The 14725-nt window shown below is 51.6% G+C and overlaps 1 protein-coding gene across 1 annotated transcript in view; it reads left to right on the top strand.

Annotated features, from left to right (window-relative positions):
- PLXND1 (plexin D1) overlaps positions 1 to 14725 on the top strand; it is a 67036-nt gene that overhangs the window by 44809 nt on the left and 7502 nt on the right. The window contains 11 exon segments of the mRNA XM_040076181.2: positions 590 to 702; positions 1882 to 1989; positions 2523 to 2653; positions 3017 to 3215; positions 8776 to 8922; positions 9651 to 9807; positions 10006 to 10109; positions 11094 to 11157; positions 12007 to 12041; positions 13113 to 13217; positions 13964 to 14127. Of these exon segments, the coding sequence (XP_039932115.1) occupies positions 590 to 702; positions 1882 to 1989; positions 2523 to 2653; positions 3017 to 3215; positions 8776 to 8922; positions 9651 to 9807; positions 10006 to 10109; positions 11094 to 11157; positions 12007 to 12041; positions 13113 to 13217; positions 13964 to 14127 (1327 nt within the window).

The raw sequence follows: 14725 nt of genomic DNA, 5'->3' as shown, positions 1-14725 counted from the left end.
CTTGAAGCAGTTCACCTTGTGCTGTAGAGAAGTGTGTAGAAGTGTTTATAGGAGAATTTCTGTGATTGCCTGTGAGCTTTGACTGGGTTTGGGAATGAGGCTCAGTGGCTGGAAGTCCTGCTGCCTGGCTTGGGCAAGCCATGGATGTCCAGTGCCACCAGCTTCTCTGCCCTAGGGTTAATGGCCCTTGGCTGTGTCAGAGGGTTACTTGAAGGTCACGCTAACCTTCAGTGTGCTTTCTTCTTGGGTGCAACAGAAACTGCAGCAAGCTCCTCACAGAGCAATGGGAGGAGTATTCCGGGTGTTGGCACCCACCATCCCGCGGTCCATGGTCCTGTCACATCAGCTGACATCCTGTCTCGAGGGGACTGGGGCTCCTGGGGCAGAGAGTGTTCTGTCAGTGCTTGGGGCAAGGTGTACAGTCTGATGGTTAGACTCCAATGAGAATGCGCTGCTCAGAGCAAACACAGCTTCAGCCCGCACAAGGGCATGAGGGGGCAGAGATGAGACGTGCTGTGCTTCCCAGTGCCAGCCTGTCTCGGCTGGTGGAGGACTGGGCTCTCACCATCTGCGGGTCTCTTTGTGTAAGGTTTTGCAGAGCTGCAGACAGACATGACAGACCTGACCAAGGAGCTAAACCGCAGCCAGGGGATCCCCTTCCTGGAGTACAAGCACTTTGTCACCAGGACATTCTTCCCCAAAGTAAGGAGACAGCGTGCGACACGGGCACCTCATTGCTCCCACATATGTCCCAACCAGTTTAGGGCTCTGCTAAAGGGCTTTTACAGTGTCACAAAATCATTCCACTGTTATATATTTACTTGTCACATATTTCAGCCTTAATTATCATCAAAAGTGGAGCTGCACCTCCTGGGGTGTCATACAAGATTGGGCTTGCTCGCACATGACAGAAGCTGGTGGCAACTGTCCCAGGAGTTGCTCTGGCTTGCCTGTTTGGGGCCACTGCACACCTCCTGTGAAAGAGCTCTCACACAAGCAGGGTGCTGGGGTCTCCTCCTCAAGGGCACCAGCGTCACCCCACTCAGTTCAGCAGAGGCTGAAGGGTGGCTGAAGGGTGAATTGGCAATCAGGGAGAAGGGCTTTTTGTCCCATGCAGGGTGCCCCCAAGAATTCCCAGCAGCTTGGCTTGTCCTCAGGAGCTCTTTGGATGTCTCTGTCTCTCCTCCGTGTCCAAGGTTGGGGGTGTGGTGCTCCCAGTAAGATGTCCCTTGGGCACCTAGTCCCAATCTGTCTGCCTGGAGTCCTTCACCAGAGCTGCACAGACGTGCTGGTGCCGTCATTGCTGTCACTGGCTGCTCCGCTGTGTGGCTGTGCGCCCTTCACTCTGGCTGTATTTCACCCCTGAGGCAGTCGTGTGTCAGTGCTGAGGACTGAGATGATGATTTATGACTGCAGAGTGTTTCATTAGTAGCTATTACTCAGGTTTTTCAGTTATGCAGTCTCCATATTCTCTGCGCACTAGAGGCTTTAAGATTCAGGCTGGTATGTGAATGCTAGAGGTTTAAACATTTTTCCCATCTGTTTTAAAAGTTACATATGTTGAAACATCCCGAACTCCTCTATTTTGATATAGTCTTCTGTAATGCTTTCTCTTCTGGGAGTTTTCTAGCTGTCACATTACTCTATTTGCAGTCTCTCTGCCCTAACAGCCTCGCGTCTGTGCAAACGTCTGCCTCCCCCCATCCTTGTGGTGTTTTCTCATTTGGGAGACTCTTGCAAAGTGTTTCAAGGCTCCATAAGCCAGCCCCGTGCATGGCTTTGGAATAGGTGGCTTTAGTCCCAATGACATGCCTCCCCATCTTATTCCCCCGAGGTGCACAGCACACAGGTGCCCTCCCCTAACACTGTGCTTGGTTCCAGTGTTCCTCTCTCTACGAGGAGTGCTACATCCTGCCATCCCAGCAGCTCAGCTCACAGGTGGGCTCCCAGGTCCAAGAAACACACCCACTCCTGGTGGGGGAGTGGAAGGTAAGTAACCCACTAACAGAACAAACACTTTTGGGTGTTGCTGACCATTAACACAGACCAGCACTGGATCAGCTTTGGCTGTGATCAGTGAATCTGTTCTTGTATGAAGAAGCGTTGGCCTGGGATCCTTCCTGGCTCTGTAACCCTGAGGCTGCAGAAAGGTGTCCCTCTAAAACTTCTGAAAGCTGACCAAACCCAGCCCTCTTTGCCCCTCCTTGTATGCCCACTAATTGTTTTGTCAGCCCTTAGCTGCACTTGCTCCATCTGTTTCATAGTGGGGAGCCCCAAACTGGCCACAGTGCTCCCCAGGTATCCTCAGGAATGCTGAACAGAATGGAATGGCCACAGTCACTGACAGCAGCTGTGTGTTCCTTGCCAGCAGAGCTGCTGGCTGTGTCAGGCAGAGGGGGAAGGGTCTCTTCTCTTTGGTATCTCTGTGCTCAGTATGGGCATCCCTGCCATCAAGAGGGATAAAATGTGGAGGAAAACAACAAGCAGGGTTTTCTTAGTCTGCTTTCTGAATTTTTCTTCAGATCCCTGAGAACTGCAGACCCAACATGGAAGAAGGAATTTCTCTGTTCTCTACCTTACTCAACAACAAGCACTTCCTCATTGTGTTTGTCCATGCTCTTGAGCAACAGAAGGACTTTGCTGTCAGAGACAGGTATGAGCTTCAGAACCAAAGACTTGGCAGCTGGAGGAGACTAACTTATTCCTCACCCAAAGCAATCCAGCCAGTGTCTGGGGCTGTGAGTTTCAGTGGACAGTTGGGTAACACTTGCCTTACGCATTTCTGTTAGAAATGGATGGGCATAAACCCTGAAGAGCACTCATTTGGCTTACCAGTAAGAGTGTGCAAGCTGACCTGAGGTCCTGCAGCACTGAACGAGGGTTGGAACTTGTAACACCATTAAGAAGGCTCGTGAAAATTGTCTGAAAGATGGCCTTTGTATGCTGGGTTTTTTAGTGCCAGTCAGCAGTTCAGGATTGGATTCGGGCTTGAGTCCTGTACCATTCTGTGTTTCAGGTGTAACCTGGCCTCCCTGCTTACTATTGCATTGCACGGGAAACTGGAGTATTACACCAGCATCATGAAGGACCTCTTGGTGGATCTAATTGATGCTTCAGCTTCCAAAAACCCCAAGCTTATGCTGAGGAGGACAGAATCTGTGGTGGAGAAGATGCTCACCAACTGGATGTCCATCTGCATGTACAGCTATCTCAGAGTAAGAGAGCCAGCCCCTGCTGCGATAGGTGCAGGGTCACCTCTGTGTGCAGCAGGGATGAGGGATGACAGCCTAGGACCTGAAACTTGCTAGCAGTGTCACTAACACTTGGCAAACTGATGTATTGAATGAATCAGGTGTAGGAAATCATCCTGACATTCAGTCGCTTCTCCACTTCTGCCCAGGTCTTGGGTGAGCTCAGTGTTCATGGCAGGCCAGAGCACAGATCAGCGTTTTCACTATGCTTAAGAAGAGCCACGGGGGAGCTGAAAAATAACCAGAATGGCTGGAGGTTTTGGGAAGCAGCCGGTTATGCGTTGTTTCTGTGAGCAGCTGGCACAGCCGTGCCGAGCAGTCAGCCTGTCTGTCTCGGGAGCCACGACGCTCAGAAGGGCCGAGGGCAGGGGGCAGGGGCTGCTCTCTGCCGGTGCCCACTGCTGTGTGGGGCCTCTTATGCAGAGGCATCCTCGTGGTTCTGCACAAATCTGAGCAGGAGAGGTGGGGTGTCTGTCCCAGAAGGCTGACGGTCTTCTCTCTCGGTAATGAGCAGGAATATGTTTGGCATCTCAGAGCCATCAGCAGTCCATCTGCTCAGTGCTTTATCTCCAGCATTTGCCAGTTCTGTTTGGAATTCCCCAGAAGAATTGAGCAATAACTTAATTGATTCCACAGCAGTTAATTGGAGGATACTCCATTATACCCACGGGAAGAGCCTTGAAAAAAGCCTTTGAAAAAATCTCTTTTCCCTAAGTGTTTTCTACATCCACAGAAGCGATTCTATATTGTCTTTATACATATTGTGATGCCTTCTGATCTCAGATGATCACTTTTTGTCCTAAAGCCGGTGGTTTTGTAGTTTATAATCTTTCATTTTAGCCGACACAGTTAGCCAGTCTAATAAAAGAGTTACGTGAGCGGATGAGGATGGCTGTGCCAATGTAGCCCAGCTATCCAGCCTGTAAGAACAGAAAAGAGGAAATCAGTAAAATTTTTTTAATCTTCAGATTTTGTTCCTGTAGTTTAACCATTGGAGAAAAGAAAAGTGCTGATTTTCCCTTTGGGGAAGGGGAGACCACATGTGAGGCATCTGATCCAGCTCCAGCTTGTGCTAAAAATGGACATTGTGCAAGAAAGCTTTCTCAGGGAAAAAAAGAAAAAGAGGAAAGTGGAGCCTTATCACGTGAGCCTGAAGCCTTGAGCACATTACACGGCTCACTAATGGAAAGGAGCTCCACATGCAGCACCAGGTGGGAACTGCCCACTCCTGCAGGCTGGTCTGGGGCCAGGGGGGCTGTGGCCATCCCCAGGGGGGCTGTGGCCATCCCCAGGGCCGGGCAGTGCTGCTGTGAGCTCTGAGCTGTGAGCTCTGAGCTGGCTTCCCCCTGCTCTTGGCCCACAGAGGGAGGATGAGGATGGGGTATGGTGGGAGCAGGACCGTGAGGTGACCGGACCCTTTGCAGAGCTGTGGGGCCGCTGGCTGGATGTGCATTTCCATCCGCCTGCAGCAGGTTCTTGGCAGGGGCTAAGGCTGCACGCTGCGTTTGCAGTCTCCTCCAGGCCACGTCCAGCCGGAAGCCCTGGAAGTGCAGAGCATCGCCGCAGCCTCTTTCCCGTCTCTGAAAGAAAATGGTTTAGAACCAGAGGCGCAGTGAAGTTGATTTCCAGGAGACTCTGACATGCTCCACAGGGAGGGTGGGATTAGAGGAGCAGCTGAGCTGCTCCTGATATATGAAGAGGGAAAAGAATTCGTCAGACAGGAGTGTCTGGAAAGGAAATCTGTCCCAGGTGACACAAGCCTGGCTGTGCAAAGGGACAGGAGCTTGATCCAGATCGGCAGAGCTGGCATCTTCCCCACCACACAAATGAGGATGGAGCTCCTGTGGTGGAACAGACAGCACCTCCTTCCACACGGCTGGTGTCAGCTCAGGGCTATAATTTAAATAGTTGTGATAGCCAAAGGCCTCCCATGTGCCTTGCGTTCCTAAGGATCAAACTCTGCTGCCTTCAGAAAGGCATTTCTTGGTTAAAAAGAAGGCTTGCCCGCCTGCCTGTAGCACTGTTCTGTCAGACATGTGATGATGGGCCTGGTTTTCATTCCTGAATTATCCCCATTAATCACAATGTCTATTTGAAACAGCTGCTGTGAAAGTCCCTGCCGTTGTGCAGTGGAAAAATTCCAAGTGCTTGTATTTTCCCTTGTAAGTCAACGCTACATGCTCAAAACATTTGTTTCGCATTAATGCTCTGCCTAACAGCCCGTCCATTTGTGTTTTGGGGGAAAATGATTTGAAGGAGCTGTCTTCAGCTGGGAAGGAGCTGCTGGCCACAGGCATTTGTGTCCTGCACATGTGGAGGGCACCTGAAGGCGGTGGAGTCCACTGGCAGGGGCTGGCTCAGTGTGTGTGGGGTTGGGATGAACTGGCACGGGGATTCAGAGGTAGCTTGCAGCATTTACACAATCAATGCAGAACTCTGTTTCTGCAGAACTGAGTGAGAATCACAGATTAAATGGTCCAGGTCTCTACTTTGTGCTGCAGTCTTGGTGGAAAAAGCTTTAAAAGAAAGCCTTCTCCATGAGCTATCATGGTACCATTGTGCCTGGCTCCTAACAGAGTTGGGGAGTTAAAGGAAAAGTAGGAATTCAGCTTTTATGGCTGGGTCCAAGCTTATCCAAGTTTTGCATGTGGGGTGGAGGTTTGGTTCTTCACAGAATGCAGATAATTGTCCCAAAATTAGTGGGCACTTGGGATAAGCAGCTGTTTTCTGCGCTGTTCCCACCCTAGGCTCACAAAAACATTTTGGAAATGGCTGTAGTGTGATTCTGGGAGGACATCTATAATAACTTGTCAGAGTTGTGTTAATAGGGCAGCAACATGTGAATCCAGTCTGTCCTCTAAACCGTTTTGTTTTCCCAAGCATATAAAAATGAAGCCCTCCCACGCTCCTTGTGCGTGGAACAGTTCAAGTCCTGCCAGCCTGAACTGTGCTTTCCATTACTGCAGTTATTTCAGTGCCCTGGGTAGCTTTAAGGGCCGGTAACAGTTCAGTCAAAAATGAAAATGAAGTCTCATTAAAATACATTCACAATAGGAGGAAAAAAAGGCCCCAGACTGTGTTTTTTTTAAGTATTTTTTTGTCCTGAATCAGCACTGATCTCTTCTGGTTAAACTTCCTTTCTCCTAACTAGCCAAGACCAAAGACAGTTTTGATTCCTTTCCAGATGAGTTTTCCGAACAATGCTGGAGGTTTCACAAGTTTGCCATTTTATCTCTAGTCCCTGCTTGCCAGCCCTTCTTTCCCCGCTTTGAAATTCACCGTCTGATTAGCACTTTTGCAGATTTCCGTAACATCCCACAGTTCCTGAGCCTGAAAGCCAAAAAGCCAAACAGAAATAGAATCTCGCCGGTGGGGCACTGTGGCTGTGTCCCCCGTGGGCTGGCCCGGGCCGAATCCTGCCCGTGCAGCCTGCAGTGGGTCCGCAGCGACCCCGCAACGCCCGCCCCACCGCTGCCAGGGCAGCCCAGTGCGAGCGGGACGGTGCCTCAGAGCCAGCCCGAGCCCGCAGCCCGTGCTCGCTTCCACCCATCAGGCCTCCCAGACCAGCAGGACTCGCCCTGTTTTAATGTTTTTGGAGGCACTGCGGTCTCCCTGTGGCTGGAGCTGCCCGTGGCGGGGACGGGCAGGTTCCAGAGCCCGGCCCTGAGTTTAACCTCAGGTTTGTCCCTGCTCACGTGTGCCGCAAACAGGGCTCCTGTTGGTAGCGTGGCCAGTGTCAGGCTGATGTGACCCCGTGTGCAGGGCCAGCGATGTCTCGTGGTTCGCAGGATGAGGGCAGAGGTACTGCAGCCCAAGGAGGTCTCCATGTCAGCACTGTCCCCTTGATACATCTTGCTTCTGCCTTTGTCTCCAGAAGGAATTCTTTGTGTCTTCTGCACATTCTTCACTCTTTGCAATCCTCAGCTTCTGCGCTCCCTGACTCCACACCTTCCTCTACATTCTGGAAGCCATGCCCTCCTGCATTCCAGCACCCGCAGCCCTTCTCTGAGCCCGTTTTGTGCTGCCTGCTCACAGGAGCATTGCAGGAATCATTAGACCCCTGCAGCAGACCCAGTATTGATGAAGTTACCCTTGAAAAGGAAGCGAGTGCCCTGCTGGCACAGACGGCGTGTGCCCACTGACAGCCCTGCTGCATCACCCCGTCATCAACCGCACCAAATGCAGCGCATCCAAATTGACACTGAACTAATTGCTTTAGCAATTATAGGGCAATTAGAATAAAAGAATCACCAAGTTTTAATTAAGAAGCAGATTGAACAGGATTTAGCAGTTCCTAGCTGAGAAATATCAAAACCGTTGGGTATTTGTTGTCTTGAGCAGGCTCTCAGATGGCAGGCCTGTGTGTGCAGGGGGAGGCTCAGAACACATAAATGTGCAGAATTTGCACTTGCCTCATTGGAAGGAAATTGAACGTGAACATTAGGGAGAATGGGATGTACTCCAACACTGAAGAGTTCCTTAAGAAAATAGCTTATGCACATCAGTGCAGCAGGCAGAAGTGGATCAGAAATTTGGCATTAAACTGCGTAGCTGAATCACATCACAAATAGATGTTCCTTGTTATATTTTTTGTTTTTGCTGCAGGAGTGCCACAGTTCACCTCTCTCCCATGAACTTAGGTTTGATGAATGTAAGGAGTTAAATGGTGTGTTTGCTTGCTGTCACATGGGAACAGCTTGTTGACCCTGATCCTCTGTTTTGCTGTGATGAGGGCTCTGCTGTGGTATGAGAAGTATGAGTGCTGGTTCCCAGAGCCACAGGCCCAGGCTGTGGGCTCACTCCCATGGAGTTCAGTGGCAAACCAGGCAGTGCAATGAGGGGTTCAGCTGACACATTCATGAGAAAGCTCGGTGCCCAAATATTGCTGTTCTTGGATTTTTGTGCACATCAGCCCTCTCTTGTCCTGCTGAGTGCAGCATGTTGTACAGTCTGCACCCTGTCAGATTGCAGGAAGCATCTCTGTAGCACAGTATGCTAGATTCTCCCTGTTCCTGTGTAATTCACATGTAAATTAATCCACATTTGCATTTTCCCGACTATCATGTGCGCACATCCCGCTCAGCACAGCCACGCATATGTCCCTGCCTTCTGAGCAGCAGCCCAGCTCTGCCCCTGAGACAGCACAGGCTGGCACAGCCCGTCGGTGGCATTCCACAGCTCCAGCGCTTGCTGCAGAGCTTGGATGGGGTGTGTTGATGCTGACAGTTACAGCATCCCCAAAAACGGCCTGCGGCTGTTGTTGGCTGTTGTGTCCTCTTCCCCATCTGCGCTGTCACGTTGCCACACGTCTGAAAACTTCTGAGCGGCCTCAGAGAGAAGCAAGTGGGAGTTGGGAGGTGATGGCCCCCGCCAGGCGTTTGCAGCACCTGGGGTGGACTAGTCCTGTTCCCCGGTGTGCAGAGGCACCTTCACGGTTCACACAGAGCCTGTCCCTGCCACACTGCTGATGGACCTGTCACCACCAGCTCCAGTTTGCTGACTTGGTCTTCTTTCCTTTCCCCAGGAGACCGTCGGAGAGCCCTTCTTCCTGCTGATCTGTGCTATCAAACAGCAGATCAACAAGGGTTCCATCGACGCCATTACAGGGAAGGCCAGGTACACCCTCAACGAGGAGTGGCTGCTGAGGGAGAACATAGAGGCAAAGCCCAGGGTGAGTACCCGTGTGCTGGGACTTCCCCAGAGCTGGGGTGAGAGGGAGGTGCCATGCTCATGGCATTTAGGTCTGCACAGCTGGTGAGAGGAGGAGGCACCCAGATGAAAAGAGGAGAGGATTTCTGATAGAAAGAGTTGCTCTCCTTGCCCTGCAGCTTTGGGCTGCAACTGAGGCAGTAGCTGTGCCTCCCTGCTCTCCAGGTGGGTGTCTGTGGCAGCCTGTAGACCCTCACGCTGCCAGTCCTGCTGTCCAGGAGCTCTCAAGGGCTCCAGGCCCTGCAGCAGACCCATCCTGCAGCAGGCTCAGAGCTGGTTTAGGCAGTGAAGCTTGGCCCATTGCATCAAGCAGAGGCTGAGCAATGAGCTTTGGTGGTCCCATTGTCACCAGTCAGAGCCAAGCAGCTGAGGACACGGCTGGTAATGGGGGCTGACCCTTCCTCCTGCCTCGTGGTGGTCAAGCCCCATTAGCAAGACAGCATGAGAGGGGGCTGCCATGTTGCTCCCTATGTTCTCCCAGCTTGGTCAACAGAGCCCTCAGCCCCTGGGGCTGTAAATCAGTGCTTCCCATGCTGTAAAGTATCAATGGCCACATTAGATCACCCTGCTTTCCATCAGCACGGGGCCTGGGGCACACCAGCCAGAGCTGTGCAGACACAGCAGCTTCCAAGCATTCTTGGGAGCCAGCAGAACCAGGCAGGTCATCCCTAACGCAGCCTCTGCCTCCAGAACCTCAACGTCTCCTTCCAAGGCTGTGGGATGGACTCCCTGAGTGTCAGAGCCATGGACACGGACACACTCAGTCAAGTGAAAGAGAAAATTCTGGAGGCCTTCTGCAAGAATGTCCCCTACTCCCAGTGGCCAAGGGTGGAAGACGTTGACCTCGGTAAGGACCAGGTGCATGGGAACAGCCAGTCTGTAAAAACAGGTGGTGCACTTGAAGTTGTGCGGCAGCTGCTGGTGCCTGTCACAGCGGTGGGTGAAGCAGCGCAGACATCAGGGCAGCCATTCAGTCCCAGACCCTGACCCCCTGGCCCCTGCCTCCTTCGGGCTGGGCTCTCACTTCTCCCCTCTCTGTGTTCAGAGTGGTTCGCCACCAGCACTGACAGCTACATCCTGCGGGACCTCGATGACACCTCGGTGGTGGAGGACGGCAGGAAGAAACTCAACACATTAGCACATTACAAGGTAAAGTACCGACACCTCAGGGGAGCCCCTCCTCCTCGGAGCCTGCCTGGCCTCCAGGGCGAGCTGCGGTTCCCCTGCAAAAACGGGATCATCAGGAACAAGCAGAGAGGTTGCCATAGCTCCGTGAGAGCTTCCAGGGAATAGACATCTGCCCTGGCGAGAATCTCGTTAATATTGCAACACACAGAAACTAATTAACACTCTTCATGCAAAACAAGTTATTACTGACAACAGAAAGGGGAGGGGGAAAAGCTCTTATTCCCAAGGGCCACCAGCCTGGCTGATTAGGATCACTGTGCTCATGATCTGCACTCCTGCTGAAATCGCAGCTACAACTGTCAGTGCCTGCTCTGAGAGCAGGGGCTGGGGATACCATCGAGGAAGCGAGGCCAAAAATGTGAGGAAACATGGTGAATCAGATTGTTTTCTTGACTGTTTTTCTGTTTAAAATTAAATGAAACCAGAAATACTTAACGATTTTCATATTCCCTGGTACGCCTGGAAGCATAATCCTTGCTGGTCTGTAGCCGTGCCTGGAAAACAAAAGTGGAGCTGAGTGCTCATTAGCATGGTTATCGGGGTAAGAGCCGTGCCAGAGCAGCGCTGGCGCGGTGTCCCCGCGGCACAGAGGCTGTGCCAGCCCCACGGCTCCGGCTGCCACCGCTCAGGGAGTGTGGGGAATGGCAAACCAGCACCGGCACAGCCAAACTCTCCTTCCTTTTCAATTTACCTGGGGTCCACATCCAGAAATGGATCGTAGATACAGGTATTTGCCCAATTCCCATCGGGTTTGAGAACCTCACTGTCTTGTAATTGTATTGAAAATTCCCTTTCCTCATAATGGGGGTCAGGGGCAGGGCAGGTTCAGGGGATGTTTGTGGCAGAACCGTGACTGCACCGACATCCCCCAGCTCCTGGGATCTCCCCAGGACCAGGGAGGCACTGATAAGTCCCCCATCATCTATGCATGTTCTTCCTCCACAGATCCCTGAAGGGGCATCCCTGGCCATGAGTTTGACGGACAAGAAGGACACCACGCTGAGCAGAGGTAACATCTCGCTCCTCTTCCCTGCTGCTGATGACCAGGCAGGAATACTTGCATTGTCAGAGGGTTGTCTCGGGCTGGGGATGCCGGAAGACGCTGCCGGCCCGTTCCTGGGTGCTGTGGATGTGACGGCTCTAAACATGTGCTATCCAGTCTCCTCCCTCTTCCTCATGGGGCACAGGGTGCTCTCCCAGCCCTCAAGGTGTTTGCACTTTCCATCTCACACCCTCATTGGGGGTTGACATCCAGTTTGTGTTCACAGAGTAAGGAAAGGAAGAATCTGAAGCCACTTGGTTGAAAAAATCCTCTCCCGCCTAGTTACATATATTCGGTCTCTTGCCAGTGCACTTCTAGGTTTTGGGCTGTTCAGAGTGAAAACAGACCAAGTGAGACAAAAATCCACATTAAACAAGGAATTTCAAACCCTGTTTTCAGGCTATTTCCAGAGAGCCTGGCTTTGCAGGAGTCCTTTGCCTGCTGTGGCAAGGAGCTGCTTGGGACTGAGCTGCCCTGATGATGAGGCTTGGAATAATCCTGGGAGTGTGGGGCACAGCAGGGTGTCACAGTGCAGGAGTGCCCCTGTGCTCATCCTGCTCTCTGCCCTCTTGAGTCTCTCATAAAACATCCCTTGGGGGACCTCAGGTCTCCCTTAAAGTATCTCCGAGGGTACTTGCCACGAACCCTATAATGCAATAAATAACCCCGAAACACTGAGATCACTTGTGGTTGAGAATGCCAGCTTGGTGTTGGGGTTCTTGGGGTTCAGATGCCTCTTGACATGGAAGTCACCAGTGGAGGTGGATTTTGGTTTGGGCCCCCCTGACTAAGCCACTGTGTCTCTCTTCTTCGCAGTGAAGGATTTGGACACTGAAAAGTACTTCCACTTGGTAAGTATCCCTCTCCTGGCTGCAGGGATGATGGCTGCTGATACTAACTTAAATTCTGTCTGTGGGCTGTAGTGTCAGATGTGATGAAGAAGCTGCATCGAGGCTCATTAGTTCTCCTCAGCAGGGTTCAAAGAGGTGCAGAAAGGTGATCTGTAGATAAGCTTTATCTGTAGATAAGCTGAGGGACATGATAAGGAATTACCGGGATGGCAGAGAAATTGCTGTGTCCGGTCGAGTGGCTGGCAGCCACAGAGAGCTCAGGGCCGTGCTCAAGGTGTGGCATGGCACAGTGGCAGTGGCAGCATGCGACACCTGGGCTGAGTCACCTGCTGGGAGCTCCTGGCATCCCGCCTGTTTCCCGGGAGCAGGTCCGTGAGTTCCTGCTGCTGCACCGTGCTGGAAGCGCCGAGTGCTAAATGCTGCTAAAGCTGTTATGAAAAAAGGTGTTACGGACAGCACCTATATTTTATAGCCTGGCTTGAGGGTTTTTTCTCTGCAAGCGTTTCCACGCTCAAGTAGAAGCACACATGCACACACATGCAGAGCAAGGAAGGAGAAGGGATGGGAAACTAACTGTTCACACGTGAAACAATGCCAAGATGGATGTCAGTTGCTTGCTTTGTCATATTAGAGAGTAATTCACCAACCTCACCCGTGGAATACCCATTTTTCTTTTGAAAAAGCCAGCATTCCTACATACTGTGCTTTTTCCAAATCTGGGCAAAGCTGGTTTCTGCAGAAACCACGTGCACTGCTGCTGGGAGCCTGAAGTGCAGCCCAGACAGGGCTGTGAGAGCCCGGCGGTGTGCAGGCCAGTGTGCAAAGGGAGATGGATGGGTTCATTTCCTTCATCTAGGATGAGAGAGGCAATAAAGAGCACAGGAGAAACAAATGTCAAAAAAACTGAGTATTATGGATCACTTTTTTTAAGCCATATAAGGGTGTGTTTATAAAGCAGTAACCACTTTTTAATTGAATTTTTTATGTGGTTGAAATTCTATGCTGAAAGGAAAATTTAATGTGACGCTTCCAGGGAAGAGTGCTCTGACCATGTGCTTTATCTGGGACCAGGTTCTCCCAACTGACGAATCAGTGGAACATAAGAAGTCCCACAGACAGAGTCATAGGAAGAAGGTTCTTCCAGAGATTTACCTGACACGGCTACTCTCCACCAAGGTAGGAGCTGGGCTGCCCCTGTTCTTGGCAGGTGGGATTGTTTGTGGTCTGCAGGGAGAAGCCTGCTCCAGGGAAGGAGTGCTGCAGGGCTGGTTGCTCCCCGAAGGCAGTGGGACTCCTCTCCTGGATGGCTGGAGCATGTTCAGTGAGGCTGTCAGGCTCCTCAGGCTCACTCCAGCTTCCCAGCTCGTCCTTGCTGCTGTGTGATGCCCCACATGATCTCCCTGGGATGGACTGGGGTCTGTGCAGACAAAAGGGATTCTGGCTGCCTCAGGGCTTGAGATGCATAGCTGAGACCTGAACCCATCTCCCCAGAAAGAGATGCTGTGGGACAGGAGATGGGGGGGCTCGGCTGTGGGAGCAAGAAAAATGTCTGTGTGATCTGAGGTCAGATCTGGCCCATCTTTAATCCCAGCATGGTGCCTCACTGAAGCAAAGATCACAGGGATGGCCAGCAGTCTCTGGTCTTCTTTGTGATGTACGGAACAAGCACAGATGTGAGATACCCTCCGTAAGAAAGAAAATCTTGATGCCAAAAGAAATTAACCCCAATGCAAGTTTTATTATGTTGCTGTCCACAAACAAACTGTTCCCTCCCTGCTTCAGAATCCCCTCTCTCTTCTGACTTAATCTGACTGGCAGCAAAGGGTTTCCCCTAGTGTGCAGCAGTCACAGGCCCTCTGCTGTGGCTCCTGGCCTTGGGTGCTGCTGCTCCCCCCAGGCTCCACCGTGTCCTTGTCCTGCAGGGCACACTCCAGAAGTTCCTGGATGACTTGTTCAAAGCCATTCTCAGTATCCGAGACGATAAACCACCCGTGGCTGTGAAGTATTTCTTTGACTTCCTAGAGGAACAGGCAGAGAAGAGAGGGATCACAGACCCTGACACACTGCACATCTGGAAGACCAACAGGTTTGGAAAAGGAAATCCTTCTGTTCTTCCTTCCTTCTCTTGGGAGCAGCAGCTGCAAAACCCTGGTGTTCTGGACTAATCATTAGGTTGCTAAAAGTAGAAGAGGGACTTGGAAAACAGGGAGGGTGGCAGAGAGGGCTGTGAAAGACCAAGCCACACACAGGATTGGAGAGCTTTGAACAAATATGAAGCCCAGGGGAACAGTGAGCTGAAAGAGGAGGCATGGGCAGACAAAGGGCAGAAAGAACTGGCATACACAAATAATGAAAGGAGAAACAGGGTTATAGGAGATAGCAGTGGTATTGGCTGCAATCCCTGGAGATCTGAGACAGAGTCCAAGACCATGTCAGGTCTTAAAACATCATGGGAATTTTAAAATCAGTTTATTTGGATCCTTTTCATTTGCTTTCTGCCTTTTCAGCCCTTTAGTGGCACTTTTCCTGACTTATGTCTAACCAAGCTGAGTCTCCGGGGTATTCAGGGGGCTCTAGGAGCAGGTGCTGTGACAGTGGCCTGCTGGTGAGCACCACAGCAGTGGGACCAGATGGAGTGGTGCTGAGGGACATGAGCAGCAGGAAGGGGTGGAGGAGCCAGTGTG

Source organism: Hirundo rustica, chromosome 12 (genome assembly GCF_015227805.2).
Source record: "Hirundo rustica isolate bHirRus1 chromosome 12, bHirRus1.pri.v3, whole genome shotgun sequence".
NCBI classification, from domain to species: domain Eukaryota; kingdom Metazoa; phylum Chordata; class Aves; order Passeriformes; family Hirundinidae; genus Hirundo; species Hirundo rustica.
Note: the sequence above shows the minus strand (reverse complement) of the source record. Positions and strands in the feature narration are given on the sequence as shown.